The 16403-nt window shown below is 45.2% G+C and overlaps 1 protein-coding gene across 8 annotated transcripts; it reads left to right on the forward strand.

The window, feature by feature from the left end:
* The first annotated feature begins 6 nt into the window (after nt 1–6).
* Nucleotides 7–14368, forward strand: Tatdn3 (TatD DNase domain containing 3). 8 transcript variants are annotated; one of them, XM_048439417.3, is made up of 11 exons: nt 8–131; nt 2247–2279; nt 2699–2772; nt 3048–3068; nt 3731–3815; nt 6590–6652; nt 7771–7880; nt 8250–8305; nt 10035–10147; nt 11921–12001; nt 13839–14368. In XM_048439417.3, exons 1-11 carry the CDS (start codon nt 60–62, stop codon nt 13980–13982), a joined length of 852 nt encoding a protein of 283 aa, XP_048295374.1. In that variant the 5' UTR covers nt 8–59; the 3' UTR covers nt 13983–14368. The 8 variants fall into 8 exon arrangements, with proteins under 8 accessions (XP_048295380.1, XP_085543653.1, XP_085543654.1 ...); XM_048439418.3 differs by having other exon boundaries at nt 11924–12001; XM_048439419.3 differs by having other exon boundaries at nt 11927–12001.
* Nucleotides 14369–16403: the final 2035 nt, after the last annotated feature.

A 16403-nucleotide genomic window follows, 5' to 3' on the forward strand; every position in this document is an offset into this window, starting at 1 on the left:
TTCCGTGGCCCCAGACTTCCCCGCCCCCCCCCCAGCTTCCGGTCGAGAAGTCTGCAGAAATGGCAGTGGGTACCGTGGGTTCGGGGCTAGTGGACTGTCACTGCCATCTCTCCGCCCCGGACTTTAACAGCGTATGTGAGGGCGATTTGGGGCCTGCGGGAGTCGGGAGGGCTGCGTCCTTTCCCGAAAGTTATCTTTCCTCCCCCCAAATCCTAGTCTGTGACGACCTGACCGGTTTCTCTTTGCACCTCCGTCGTCGTCCTGGTTGTTCTTTCTGATCTTAGATAGCGGCAAACTATCTCCACGAAGCTTGTGTTTTTCCTTTCGACAGCCCTTTCTCTTATCTTGCCTGAGATGTGCTGATCCATCCCCGCCCTTAGCAGAAGTCCCAGTTCTGGACCGGCAGAGGGACAAACAAGAATAACACGTGTGTGTAGGGGTGGAAATAGGTTTTACCTGCTACGTTGGGAAGACTGCAGATGGAGAAGCAGGTGTCTGTCTCTTAGGAGATAATGCTTATGGTGTGAGTGTGCAGTAGTAAGGACCGCCGGCAGGTTATAGACACCCATACAGTTTGGAATTCAGCCTGTTTTAGTTATCCAACAAATGGAAGCGATTAATAAAATAGAATTTTCAAAGACTAGGGAGATTTCCAGGGTATGGGAGAGGTAGGTCAGTCAGACATTCGGATTGCATTGAATTTGCACTTTTCACCCATTAAAGTTTTAAGACAACTCGTTTAAAAAAAGAAAAACAGAATATTTTGAACACAAATTTGCTGCTGTGTGGCAGTGTTATGCCCAAATCCGCAATCCCAGACGAACCGACAAGGAAACCAAGAGTTCCGTATGTAAAAGCAAAGAGCCTTTATTTTAATCAAGTTTGCAGACTCGGTCTCCCCACACGTCCAACGTATTGGAATAACCGGAGAGTCCCGAGCTCAATTAGAATAAGGTTCGAGATGGCTCAGAGGATAAGAGAACTGGCTGCTCTTCCAAAGGTCCTGAGTTCAATTCCCAGCAACCACATGGTGGCTCACAACCGTGTGTAATGAGATCTGGTGCCCTCTTCTGGCCCACAGGAATACATGCAGGCAGAATATTGTATATATAATAAATAAATTTAAAAAAAAAGAATAGGGTTTTATAGTAGTAAAGGTGGGAGTGAGGGGTTTCTAAGGTTTTAAGACCCCTGATTGGCTGACATTCGTCTAGGGTTTCCTGGTGACGGTGAGCTGCAGGTGTTTCTATCTACAGTGCTGGAAATGCCAGGAATTCCCTTTGAATGGCCTGCTCTTGGGTTGGGGGTCGGGTGGTCTCAGCTTGTGGTTTCTCCTGCTGTCGACTCAGGGTAAACAATTGAGACTCCAGCCTCTATTGAAATTCATGGAGGGCCAGAGCCCCAGGTGATAATGGTTGGAGGAAGAAAAGACTTAGGTTATCATGGCTGACCTTTACAGCAAAAAGATAAAGGAAGAGAAAGCGAGGCCACTTAAGAAGTCTCAGTGTACAGACAGGAGACGGTAGAAGCTAGGATGATATCGTATCAGAGTAAAGGTACTCAAGGTATTTTAGAAGTAGCTCCAACAATACATGCTGGGGACTTGGCTGTGAAGCGCAAGGGAAAGGAGGACTCGAATGTGCTTACGTTTCTGATTTGTGCTGTAAGGTGGTGATGCCCTTTGCTGAGATGAAGACCATGGTGTGGGATGGGAGTGGAGAGACAGGCAGATAGAATCCCTAGTGGGGACATATTGGTGAATTTGATCTCATCCAGATGGAAAGATTATGTAGGGATTAGAATGTGAGTCATGGGTTCAGGAGAGAGTAAAAACTGAGGTGAGTTGGAGATTCGGTGTGCTACCTAAAATCACAAGTGGCTCAGTGGTAGAGAAATGGCATGACATGGCCAAGGGTGCTAAATAGACAAGACAGATGAGATATTGTGAAAGCAAAATGTGTGTGTGTGTGTGTGTGTGTGTGTGTGTGTGTGTGTGTGTGATGTCTAGAAGTTGCTAGGGGTAAAGAGGGACAGAACTGTCCTGTGTATTCAGCAGCAGAAGCTTCTGTTGTGCGCGAAGCGTGTCACTGAGGGTAAGAGTAAGCAGGAAGCTGGTCTGTGGAGACATTTCACCTTCTGCCACCCTGTGGCAGTATTGTCCCTTATGGTGTCCCAGCAGCATTTATATGGCCAAAGAGCAGTAAGTACTCATGTAAAGTAAGCGTAGTTGTTTATGTTCCTTGTAGGATCTGGATGATGTGTTGGAGAAAGCCAAGAAGGTAAGTTAGCATCCATTACTGCCCCTCTTTCATTCCCCTCCTGTTTTGCTTGACATATTATGTTGAGGTACTGTTTAGACATGTCTTTGTTTCCATGGTCTATGCGAGCCACAGAGCTAAGCCATTCCTAAAGTCAGCTCGTTTAAAGTCTCAACACCTTCTGAGGAAGTTGCTCTTTTCTAGTCATACGTGTCTGTCCAGCGAATTAAAGCAATGCCTACCTTTGGTCTGTGTAGGTTAATGAGGTGCCATTTGTATTCATTGAGCATAGGGCCTGAAATAATTACTCAGTGGTAGTCGTTTGGTTTATATTACTGGGGCCTGGTAAAGAAGAAGAATAAAATTATGGAAAACTTTTAACATTTCCCCCAATTTATATTAAATGTGCATATTGTTTGGAATTTTGTTCTTTTTTTTAGGCTAATGTTATAGCCCTTGTGGCAGTGGCTGAACATGCAGGAGAATTTGAAAGAATTATGCAACTTTCAGAAAGGTGTTGTTTTTTTTCTTCTTGATGTATATGTGAGTGTGTGTGTGGTGAGTGTGTGTGAGTGTATGGTGTGTATATGTGTAAGTGTGTGTGGTGAGTATGTGTATGTGTGAGTGTGTGGTGTGTATGAGTATGTGTGGTGAGTGAGTGTGGTGTGTGAGTGTGTGTGTGTGTTGAGTATGTATGGCGTATGTGAGTGTATGATGTTCACATCTGTGTGCATGCATGTATGGGAATATGGACTTCCAAGGTTGACATTAGGTGTCTTCTTTTGACAGATTTCCTCTTTATTTATTGAGGTAAGGTTCCTTACTAAACCCAGAGCTCACCGGTTCTGGCAACTGTAACCATAGTGACTCCCTCCTGAGATCCCTTGCCCCTGCCTCCCAAGTGCTGAGTTATAGGAAGCCACCATGCCTGCCCAGCTGTGGAGCTGAACTCCAGTCCCTAAGTTTTACCTACGGAGCCACCTCTCCACCTCTGGTGTTACTTCTAATTAAGATTTGTAATTTGTGCTGCTGAGGCCAGTTTTGAACTCATGAACTCAAGCAGTTCCCCCACCTTAGCCTTTTAGTGCTGAGACCAAAGTGTATACCCTACACTAGCTCCAATGAAGATTTTAAAGAGTTGCTAAGAAAGATAGTTATGTCCAATTTAAATAATATCAGGGAATTGTTTTTTTAAAGAACAAAGAGAGCCAGGCATGATAGCATATCTTTTAACCTGGCACTTAGGAGGCAGGGACAGGAGAATCCCTCTGAGTTTGAGCCCAGTCTCGTCTAAGTTCCAGGCCAGCCAATGCTGCACAGGGAAACTCTGTCTCAAGGGAAATAGAAAGATCAAGGAGGAAAAAGGGCATGTGAACATAACCCGAAAAGCAAAGCATTTCCTTTCTGTCCTCAGGGAGACACTGTGGTCTTCTGGCCTATTCTTGCTTTCTTAACTTGTTCTACATTTTTAGATACCCTGGATTCATCCTGCCATGTCTGGGAGTTCACCCAGTTCAAGAACTTTCACCAGAAAAATCAAGAAGTGTGACATTAAAGGTAAAAGTCGTGTAAAATAAGAGCCATAAAAATTGTCACTGCTGTCTTGGTGGCCACCCCCACATCACTCTCTAATTTATAGGCTTGTGGTGTGGGATGGGAGTGCCGGGGGTTAGGCTAGGGCCTCAGGCGTGCTAGGCAGACATTCTCTCACTGAGCTGTAACCTCAGCTACTTTTATTTTACTCTAAGACAGGGTCGCCCTGAATTGCCCAGCCTGACCTTGATCATGATCCTCCTGGTTCAGCCTCCTGATTTGTATTAATAATCCCACAACAAGCGGGGTGGTGGTGGTGCACACCTTTAATCCCAGCACTTGGGAGGCAGAGAGGTAGATAGATCTCTGTGAATTTGAGGCCTGCCTGGTCTATAAGAGCAAATTCCAGGAGAGCTAAGGCTTTTACACAAAGAAGCCCTGTCTCAAAAAACCAAACAAAACAAAACAAAAATAAAAAAAGCCAAAAACCCCCAAAGAAACATCACCTTCCATAAGGTCAGGATTCTATGACATGATGATATAGTGGAATTAAGGATTTTTTTTCCCATATTTTTAACCATGTCGTGCTGCTTGTCCATTAAAAAGGATGATAGAGGGCTGGGGAGGTGGCTCAGTCAATAGAGCCCCTTGCTGCACAGGTGTGAGGACCCGAGATTGACTCCTGGGACACATGCAAGATAACCATAGCTGATGCACACACCTGTCTTCTTGTGCTGGGGAGGTGGAGACCGTGTCTTAAAGTAAGACTACCTTAAACTGAGAAAACACGAAGATGGACGAACTCTAACTCAGTGGAAGGGGACTTGCCCACCATGTATGAAGTCCTAGGATCAATGCCCAGCTAAAATAGTAAAAGTCCAGGGGCCAGGAAGACATCTCAGTGGGTAAGAATCCATATGGCTTTGCAGAGCACCCAAGTTTGATTCCCTTTACTCTCACTGCGCAGCTTATAACCACCTGTAACTTCACCCCCGGGAGACCCAGTGCCTCTGGCCTCTGAGGGCACCTGCATACACACAATTTAAAACAATAAGAGCCCATAAAATAAACTTGTATGCATTAAATAAATGTGGGGGTTTGAAAGAAAATGGCCCTCACAGGGAATGGCACTATTAGGAGGTGAGGCCTTGTTGGAGGAAGTGTGTCATTGTGGGGGGTGGGCTCCGAGGTCTCAAGCTTCCTTCAGTGTGACTTTTAGTTGGCTTCCTGTTGCCTCTGAGTCAAGATGTAAGACTCTCAGCTCCTTCTCCCGCACATGTCTGCTTGCATGCTGCCTTACTTCCCACCATGACAATAACGCCCTGAGGGAGCTACCCCAGTTAAATGCTTTCCCTTATAGGAGCTGCCATGGTCACGGTGTCTCTTCACATAGAAACCTTGACTGAGACAGCAAGTAGTGTGAATCAGGTCATATAGTCTCAGTCTTACATCTAGCACTTGACTTGCCAGAAACCTCCCAGCTCTTTCAGTGGGGTTTGCACAGTCTCCTGTGGTCTTTGCTGCTTTTCTCATAACTTCATACTGCAAGGAGCTGCAAGTCTCTGCATCTGACCTTCAGCCTCATCTTCAGCCTCCTTCTGAATCACACTTTCTGAGTGAGCGATTTCTCCCTCCTCTCCAGGGCCCCTGGTCCCAGAGGTAGATTGTGTGGATGCTGGCCATGCAGCTGTTGCCATGCTTGTCTGCTATGCAGGGTCCAACACTTCTGGCTCTCCCGGGGAGTGTGCATTCTTCTTGACCAAGTCTGCTTGATATCTTCCTAGGGCCTTAACTTACTCCTCTTGGCCTCCGCCTCCCTCTCTCCATGAGCACACACCTCTTCTACCTCCGTCATCTCTTCACCTCCTTCCCTTGGTACTCTCGTTCTGATTTTCTTCCGTAGAAGACCTTTACAGTTTACATATTCTGAAAACAATCCACAGAGTGATTTAAAGAGTTCTACGGGGAGTTGAAGAGATGGCTCAGCAGTGAGAGCACACACTGTTCTTGTAGAGATCACAGGTTGGGTTCCCGACACCAGCTTCGGGGTGACAACCACCTGAGGTATCCACTTCTGATGCCCTCTGACCTCCTCAGGCACCTGCACACACATGGTGCATGTAACTCACCGAGACATGCGCACACACACACAGACACACACACACACACACACATACAATAAGCCAATCTTTTGAAAATTATCTACAAGTGATTTCTAACTTTTGTCTTTGCCTTAGAAGGACACCATCATAGGTCAGATTCTCTTGAATGCAAAAGGCAGTACCACTACTTCAGTAGTTCCCTGACAAGATTATATGTGACATGCATTGTTTATATTGCTGAACTCATATTACAGATAGAACAAGCAGGATTATAAAGACAAATCAATGAAAAACAGAGCAAAGGGAAAATATGGAACTACGACTATTATCAACTGAGACCACTGTTTAGACGGGGCAGAGCCATGTACATGACGACCACCCACGTCACGTGGCGACCACCCACGTCTTCTCACCCCCTCCAGGAACTTAATCAGCTTCCACTCGAGGTTCCTCCAAACCTGTGAGGAAACGTCTCCTAGCAGAAGGCCAGTTGTAAGTGGGACCTTTGTGGGCCTGCAAACAGAACCTATGTGGTTAGAGTTGCTGACGTGGTAGAGATGGTGATTCCTGTGTCGTAGGTTGGTTAAACGGTTTCACTTGTGTGCAGTATCAGTGTGGCACAGGACCTGGCACATAGTCCAAGACGAGCAACTATTATTCCTACCCTCAGCATTAACACATTTCTTTTCCTCGCAGGATTTGGATGTAGCTTTGCCTATTATTGAGAAATACAAGGATCGGTTGTTGGCAATTGGAGAGGTAAACCCCCTTTGCTGATCAGATGGTGTCTAATCCGGATCTCTATGGGATAGATGCAGTAACCAGTACTAGTGATTATAGCCAACTTGGATAGTTATTTTCACCCCATTCAGTATGCTAATAATTTGGTACTATTGGGAATGAAGCAACAGAAAGCCTTATTCTAGACTTACTTTAATAGGAGATAATGAAATAATATTTCTAAAGACTTTACTTTTGCTCAAGTGTAGCCATTGCGCTAAGAAGCTAAAACAGTCTGCAGAGGGAGGGCCAGGGAAATGGTTTAGCAGGTGGAAGCCTGCGCCAACAGCTTGAGGACCTGAACCCACATGGTGGGAGGAGATAACTGACTCCCAAAAGCTGTCCTCTGACCTCATGTGTGCACGGTGGCATCCATGTGTCCCTCCGCCCAACAAATGTAATTTAAAAACAAGAACGGTGCTCAGTGGTGGTGGTGCACGCCTTTAATCCCAGCACTGGAGAGGCAGAGACAGGCAGATCTCTGTGAGCTCAGGGCCAGCCTGATCTACACAGTGAGTTCCAAGACTGCCAGGTGGTTATACAGAGAAACCCTGTGTCAAAAAAGAAAAACAACAAACAGCCTTCATAGGGTATACTTCATAGGGTATTTTTCATAGGGTATACTTCATAGGGTATACTTTAATCTTGAGTTTGTAGTGAAAGTTCATGTTACTTAAACTATTGATAATGGTAAAGAATTTTTATCACAGTAAAAAAAAAATCTGCTTCCTACTAATGTAGAAGATAAGAAAACGCTTTCTGAATAGAGGTCATAGAATACATGCCCAGGTAGCATCAATGGGAGGTGGTCACCTGTAGTCTGTGCTGCCCAGCGCAGTGACCATGTGTGACTTTGGAATACTTCCACTGTTAATGCACCAAACTGAGGTGTGTGACATACACATGTCTTAGAGTTGGAGTGCCCCACAAGAGGAATATAAAACAAGTTAGACGTTGGAGTACGTCAAGTGTACTTTTAATTATATCACTGTGGTAATATTTTAATGTGGCTGCTGTGTATGTATATGGTCTGTGTGCTGACCAATAGTCTTCTCGGGCTCATGGAGATGCAGTTATCTTCTGTCTTTCTGTTACAGGTGGGGCTAGACTTCACCCCCAAATTTGCAGGCACTGATGAAGAGAAGGAAGAACAAAGACAGGTCCTGATCAGACAGGTCCAGTTGGCCAAAAGACTGAATGTGCCTTTGTAGGTGATCTGCCCTTCTGCTCAGAACTGCAAATTCCCTAACAGCTGGGTCTCTTAAAATGAGTTCTGTATCTCCTTACATCTGAGTTACCTTTTAAAAATTCGTTCTGTGTGTGAGGGTGTTTGCCTGCATGTATGTCTGTGGACCTGTGTGTGCAGTGCCTGTGGAGACCAGCAAAGGGCACTGGATCCCCTGGGACTGGAGTTATAGTTAATTACCAGCTGCTGCCATGTGGGTGCTGGGAACCAAACCTTGTCCTCTGCAAGAGTAGCTGAGCCATCTCTGCAACCTCCTGAATTATTTTTAAAACAATAAAGAGTATTTTCCTATTTAGAAAGACTTTAAAAGAATTTTGCTGTGTCAAACAGAAACGTGCACTCACGCTCAGCTGGAAGGCCCACCATCAACCTCTTACGTGAACAAGGTACAGTTCCTACTTTTCACGCTTCACAGTTCCAGCTGAGGGTAGAAGGAGCAAGTGTGTTCCGTCTGATCTCTTAAAGAGCAGGGAATGCATAGAGGAGAGATAGAGTCTCACTGGGATGAGTTTATGCCGGGCTAATACTTACAAGGTTGTTTTTGTGCAGTTTGTATCTATCAGGCTCGACTCAAACAAATGGAAACTTGAAGCTCCAGTTTTTTATTTTTCTTTTAGATTTATTTGTTTGTTTTTTTTTTATGTGTGTGAGTGTTTTGCCTGCATGTATGTATGTTCACTACATGTATGCCAAGTGTCCTCAGTCGCCTGAAGAGGGCATCAGGTCCCCTGGAGTGAGAGTTACAGACAGGTGTGCCATGTGGGTTTTAGGAACCAAACCCAGGTCCTCTGCAAGAGCAGCAAGTGCTCTTGACCATGTAGCCATCTCTCCAGCCCCTGGCTCTAATAAGAAAGAGAAAATAAGGGAAACGACTGTCCTATTGCTCACTGTGCTTTTTTACACGGTTTTTGTCTGTTCCTTTTGGGGCCAGATAATAGAGAGGCTTGTCACAAACCTGATGGCCAGAGTTCAGTTGTCCTCTGACTTCTTCCATGGCTCACGGATGCTTGCACAGGCACATGTATAATAAATATGTGAAAATAATGAGTGACGAGCAACAGAGGATGCTTGCACAGGCACAAATATAATAAAAATATGTGAAAATAATGAGTGACAAGCAACAGAGAGCTGTGCTGTGCAGACGGTGGCCCTCGTGTGGCCCTCGTGTGACTGACAACACGGTCACCTGCTCTGGACTTTCTGGACATGAACATAACTTACAGCATTCTTCTCTGAAGTTTAAAATGCCATCCACAATAAGAAATACAACTTGTTTTTAGACTCTTATTTGCATAAAAAACCTATCAGACATTTAACAGTACATGTATGTGTATGTATACAAATGTGTTTAGTCTACAGTAGTTGTGTGTATACAAAAAAGCCACATTGGCTGATTATGACCTATCAAATTTTACAACCAATTTATGATCATAATGAAGATTCACACTATTTGAAAAAACAGCTGCTGAAGTAAGGAAGCTACCTGTCAGTAGAGGTGTGGTCTCTGATGAATTCGTCAGCAATGAGTACTGAGGCCTTCTGGAGTCACCGAACACATGATTTTATTCAGGCTGAACAACTCCCCTTTAAGGGCTGGAGTTTGTGTGGAAGAATGTACCTTAGTGCTAGGGGGATTGCCTGGTATGAGTAAGGGTCTGGATTTAGTCCTCAGCAAGACACATGCACACACATGCACACATACACCACAACACAAGTACAAACAGAACAGGGATTGGCTTTATGAGCAAGGTCTGTTTGATTTGTGAGTCCATTTTTTCTACCAGCATGTCTGTTAGGAAAACAGTTTACCCAAAATCCTCCTATTAGGAGCAGTAATTTGACAGTTCATAGATGTATAGAAAGATCTAGTATAGACAGTTCTGGTGATTGTTTTTAAAAATTGCATTTCAATGTTATCCATTTTATTCTGAAGATTAAAAACTTAGGAACACTGCATGTTTATTGAAACTTTAGAGGTTATGGAATCTGATCTTTATATCATGTTGATAAATATTTACTTAAAATTCAGATCTGTTTAATTTCACTAATGGGGAAACCCTTTGTTATGGGACAAACCCTCTGTAATGGGACTCTGATTTCTTTTTCATTTGAGAGGTGCTGAACAGGTCCTGCTTCATGCCTTTGACGGTCGGCCGTCGGCGGCCATGGAAGGAGTAAGGGCAGGTTACTACTTCTCGATCCCACCGTCCATCATAAGAAGCGGGCAGGTGAAGACCTTTCACTGTGACTCACTGAGCACGGGTGACACAGTTCAAACCTAAGCGTTGGGACAAACTGGTGATGCTTATATTTCAAAGTTAATCTGAAGTCTCTACCAGAACAAAAGTCCTAACTCAGCAAAGGATCTGAGGCTGGGCACGGTGGCACACACCTTTAATCCCAGCACTTGGGAGGCAGAGGCAGGCGGATCTTTGTGAGTTTGAAGCCAACCTGGTCTACAGAGCGAGTTCCAGGACAGGCTCCAAAGCTATACAGAGAAATGCTGTCTCAAAAGACAAAACAAAACAGAAGGATCTGAGAGGGACTGGAGAGACGGCTCAGTAGGAACGAGTGCTACTCTGATGCTGGACACGGTGGCACACCTGTAATTCCAACACTGCTGAGGCAGGGGAGGCGGATCTCTGAGTTTGAGGCCAGCCTGATCTACATAGCGAGTTATAAGAGAGCTAGAGCTACATGGTGAGACCCTGTCTCAAATAAAATAAAATAAAATAACAAATAGAGTCAGGGGGCGAGAATTCTGTCCCCAGCACCCATGTCGGGTGGCTTACAACCAACTGCAACTCCAGCTTCAGATAAACTGAGACCCTCTTCTGTGTATACACACGCACAAGCTCTGTCTCTCTTTCTCTCTTCCCACCCTCCTCTCTCTCACACATACACACACAAAAAAATAATAAAATTAATCTTTAAAAAAGAATGAATCAAGACCTAAATCTAAGAGCCAGTATTTTTGTTGTTGTTCTTGTTCTTGTTTTTCAAGACAGGATTCTCTGTGAACAGCCCTGGCCCCTCATACTACACCTGCTTGTCCTAGAACTTGCTTTGTAAATTAGGTTGGTCTCAAACTCACAGAGATCCGCCTGCTTCTGCCTCCCAAGTGCTGGAATTAAAGGCGTGCACCATCACTGCCCGGCAAGAGCCAATGTTTTTAAACTCTTGACTTTTTGATCCTGGATTAAGCAATGGTTTCCTAGAGATAACACCAAAACCACAAGAGATCAAAGAAAAAATGGTGAAATTAGGCATCATTAAAATACTAAATTTCTACAAAAAAAGAAAATGAAGCTATTATATTTCAAAATATACTGTCAATAAAATGAAAAGACAACCCAGAGGAGGAAAACCTATTTCCAAACCGTGTCCAGTGAGGGTGTGGTGTCCGGGACATGTAAGGGCTGCTGCACTTCAGTGGTGAGAACTGGGCCCGACCGCAAAGCCGGGAAGGATGCTTTTTCTGGGGGGGTGGGGGTAGAGTTGAGACAGGGTTTCTCTGTGTAGCCCTGGCTGTCCTGGAATTTCATCTGTAGACCAGGCTATCCTCAAAGTCAGAGATCTGCCTGCCTCTGCCTCCTGAGTGCTGGGATTAAAGGTGTCCACCACCGCCTGGTGCATGAAAGGGGTTAAGTAGGTACTTCTCTAAAGAAAACTTTGAATAATGTTTGTAATTTTATGCAATACTTTGAGACATGGTTTCTCTGCCCTGGAACTCTCTCTGTAGACCAGGATGGCCACTTCCAGCTTACAAAGATCCACTTGCCTCTGCACCTACCCCGCATGCTAGTATCAAAGGCATGCACCACCACTGCCAGGCTGACTGTTCTTATCTGAAGTGGAATGTGAGAGCATGGTAGCTGTCCTGATAGCAAGGCGACTTAGTGGTAACAATGGGTGCTAGAGCCCTGCAGGCCAAGACTTGTCCACATGTAAGTTAATGCTCTCCTATTCCCTGTTTAAGCTTGCTTTCTCTTCTCTCTAAGAAGCAGAAGCTTGTGAAACAGCTGCCTTTAAGCTCTATCTGCTTAGAGACAGACTCCCCTGCACTGGGACCAGAAAAACTGGTAAGTGGACCTCTGGTTTATGGGTTACAGATGCTTCTTGTGAGGGCTATGCTGGTTTAGCTGGGACTCACTGTGATACGCGATACTAAGTTGAGACCATTCTTTTTGGTTTGGTTTGATTTTGTTTTTTCAAGACAGGGTTTCTCTGTGTAACATTTCTGGCTATCCTGGAAATCACTTTGTAGACCAGGCTGGCCTCGAACTCACAGAAATCTGCCTGCCTCTGCCTCCTGAGCGCTGGGGTTAAAGGTGTACATCACCACCCCCTGGCTGGAGAGTCTTTTCTGAATACTGGTGTGGTTCAGAGAATATCATTTGACAAGAAGCATGCTTTCAGTTGTGTAATAGTGAGTGTCCTAGACATGTATGGAGTTATTGAGACTTCCATTCAGATCCTTCTTGACAGTTCAGGATGTAATTGCCTGACTTTGGAAAAGCTACTTCATTTCTCCAAAGCTATATTTACCTGTTTATCCATCCGTTCATCCATTCTTTCATTGAAACTGAGACGTTTATAATACAGGCTGGCCTCAGACTCACACTGTATAGCTGAGCCTGGCCTCCGACTCACACTGTATAGCTGAGCCTGGCCTCCAGCTCCTTTACATTTGATTCCTGAGAACTGGATTATTGGCATGTACCACTATGCCTGCCTGACTTTTCAGTTATAAAACATGGCTAAAATAGTAAAATATTTTATAAGGTTTACATGAAGAAATTTATATGAAAGTACCTGGCAGTAAATGAACAGTCTTTGTTATATAGTCCAGGCTGTCCTGGAACTCACAGTGTAGACCAGATTGGCCTCAAGCCCACAGAAATCTGCCCACTTCTGCCTCTTAAGTGCTGGTTGTTTGTTTTGTTCTGTTTTGTTTTTCCAAGATAGGGTTTCTCTGTGTAGCCCTGACTGACCTGGAATCATTTTGTAGACCAGACTGGCCTCGAACTCACAGAGGTCTGCCTTTCTCTGCCTCCCAAATGCTGGACTTAAAGTCATGCACCCTAACACCCATCTTCGAGTGCTGGTGTCAAAGCCACCGTGCTCAGCTTCATTATCTTGTTAGGATATCATCTTTCCTGTGAACAGTGTCCTGTCTCATAGATGTTAAATGAGACATTCCAGGAAGGGAATGAAGCCTTATTTGTGAAAAATCTCTAGGTTTAAGGTCTCTTGTCCTTCCAGATCATTCTATCCATATACAGGTATACAGATATATAATTTTATTCCTCTAGTTTTTATCCCAAGTATTCACTTATTAATAATTACAGGTATGTTTTTCACTAAGTCTAGATGCTATTGCTTGCAGAAATACTGTTTTTTTTTCTGGAGGGGGTCATTAAGACATACCCCTGAGCATAAGCAAAATACCTATTTATTTCATGAGTATTAAGTAAGAATCAGATGGCGGAACCTAATCGAGCAGTCTTTCCAGTCCTTGGGCATTTTAAATCATACTGGGCAGGTAGCCTATGAAGGGAGAGGCCAAGGAGAGTGCAGTGGCATTTCCCAGCATTTGTGTTTGCAAAAACACAAAGGCTAGCTAACCTTGAGACAAGCTGCCCTTGCTGGATGGTGGACTGCTTCACACGCTGGGGGCTCAAGGCTTCACCTGCAGATACCACTAGGATCTCTTCTGAACAGCATGGGTAGCGTCAGCATGTAGCACGCCCTGCCAAACTCATTCCCCCATTTAAAAAGCATTAATAAGGAAATGTCAGTTCCTTCGGAGTAGCAAAGGTGTCATCAGGTGTTTGACCCACTGGTTCTCGTGTGCGTGTCCTAGCTACAGTCTCCAGGATCTGTAGACATTGAGTGTTCCATTTTGTTCTCTCTCAGACACGGAATGAGCCCTGCAACATTTCCATCTCAGCAGAATTCATTGCCCAGGTGAAAGGGATCTCAGTGGAAGAAGTTCAAGAAGTGACGACACAGAATGCCTTAAAACTGTTTCCCAAGCTTCAGGACCTGCTCCAGAAATAGCTTCCAAACCTCCCGCAGCTCGGCCAGGTCAGCTCAGGACCTGGGGACAAGTGGGGACAAGTGTTTGCTTGAATGGTCTGAAGAGAAGAAGCCACTTCATGTGGGCAGCAGTCATAGTTTTACAGAAATGTTTCTCTTAAAGACAAACTCTGGGCTGGAAAGATGGCTCAGCCGTCAAGAGCGCTCAGTCGCTGCCCTTCCAGAGACTCCCGCGGTTCCCAGCACCCACGTCCCGTGGCTTACAACTGCCTGCAACTCCATCCATCTCCAGAAGATGCAACCCCCTCTTCTGTCCTCCTCTGCCACTAGCACATGTGTGGCATACCCCTAAACAGACACACATAAACATAAATAAAATAACAATAATTTCTAAAAACTTAAAAAAATAGAGGAGTTTGGCTTGGTTACTGAAACTATGGGTTCCAACTTTCAATTAGCCAATCCTGGAATAGACTGGGAAAACACCACAGACACACTAACTTCTGGACTTACTGCCCACTTAACGGGAGAAAGCCTCAAGGAACCCCCCAGCCCTGCTTTTCCCAACTTAACAATAAGCTTATAGAAGATCCATGGATTTTTTTTATTTTGAATATTTAATAATTAGCGTGTGCATGGAGAATTCGATACCCTTCAGATGTGGTCAGTGTGCCTCTGGTATGATTCCTAGCCAAGGTGTGATTCTAGCCAAGGTGTGATTCCTAGGCGTCCATGTAGGAGGGAACCAGGTCTGAGTTGTACAGGGGAAAGGGGGCCTTTTCCAGAAGAAACAGCAGTTTTGAGAGCCCAGAGATACCCACCCCTTTAAAGAGACAGGCTTCACTATGAGGCCTAGGCTCTGTAAGGCTGACTCAGCTTTCCAAGCAACTGCACCTGAGCCCCACACCACAGCACCTGGCTAGTTAAAAGCTTACCTTCGAGGACATGAGCAGGCCTCTGTGATGCAGGTTGGAGATGTTGGCTGTTGATGGAGAAGATTAAGGGGGAAGAGAGACTGACCTAGCTTGTTCATACACCTGTTAATTGATCCTTGAATTAGGAAGCCTGTCATCTTGTGCTTAAGCATTAAAATTAGGGCACCATGATTTGGCCCAGGATATTGGGCTGGAATGGGGTGACGGTAGCCATTGTGATATGGTACTAGTCCTGGCATCTGGGTGAAGATATTTTTTAGACTGTAATGTTTACTCCATCTGGTGCTTGGTCACAGTGCCTGTGGCAGTCTTTCTCACAGATGCTGACAGGCATCCCGCAGAGAACACTGTGACCCTCTAGGTAACACTTCCAAGTTCCGGGACCTCTCATCTGGGGGAGTGAGTTTACATCAAAGGGTACTGGTAGCCACTCATTCTGCTCCCTGTGAATCAGAGTCTGACTACGGGCCTGTGCTGTGACACCTCCACCGTGCTCACAGATGAGCAGAGACCTCCACTTCTGCGGGTCCCGATTCCTCCTTCAGAGTCCCCACCATGTTATCTGAACTTTCCTCAGAATCCCTGCCATGCTGTTGTCTGTCCTGACATTAGTACCCCTCTTATTAACAGCACCGCAGTCTGTCCCAGTGTCCCCGGGAACCCCCATTCAAGACCTTTTGTTATTCTAGAGACACTTTGTACTTTCTCCTTTTGGTTGGCTGTCAGAAACTAAAACAAGGAACTAGAATTTCCCCAGAAATCACAAGCTTATAGAAAAGAGACTTTAATCTGGTGCCAGCTAAAGAAGGAACTTGTCTCGCAAGAAGAGATTATACAGGTCTGACAACTTACCAGATCGCCTTCCGGGACAGATCAGAACCTGGACATTGTCAACAGTGGCTGACAGTACCTCTTGACCAGGATGACGTAGATATACACTCCCCCTCTGTTTAAGACTAAACCCCATGCACATATCCTGATGATGGCCTCTTGACTTCCTCCCAGTGTGGCCACAGCAAATTGGTTTTCATTTCTGTCCCCCAACCCCAACCCCCTGAAAGCCTGGCAAGCCTGGAACTCACTCCGTATACCACCCAGGCTGACCTTGAACTAACAGACATTCGTCTGCCTCTGCCTGCTGAATGCTGAGATTAAAGATGTGTGCCAGCACCCAGCCTGGAACAATGGTTGAGGTCCAGACTGCTCTGTAACTGGTCTCACAGGCTCCTGGAGAAGGAAGAGCCTACAAAGAGGGTCATAATTCCGAAGAGTGTTTTCAGCAAAGTCTCCAAGAGAAATGTGCAGATTCTCTGGTCTCTGCTCCTGAGTGCTCTTCTACTCAAGGAAAAGTACAACCTTGAAAAAGGGCTTTTAAGTCTGAGTATCCTCACACAGCCCATTCATGCTGAGGAATCAACCCAGGCCTTGTACTGATCGGGGCCCTTCTTGGTCACTGTCTAGTTGGTTTTGTTTGGCCTCTGGCTCTGCCATCCCGTCTCTCTGAGCA

Source organism: Myodes glareolus, chromosome 5 (assembly GCF_982192425.1).
Source record: "Myodes glareolus chromosome 5, mMyoGla1.1, whole genome shotgun sequence".
In the NCBI taxonomy this organism is placed as follows: domain Eukaryota; kingdom Metazoa; phylum Chordata; class Mammalia; order Rodentia; family Cricetidae; genus Myodes; species Myodes glareolus.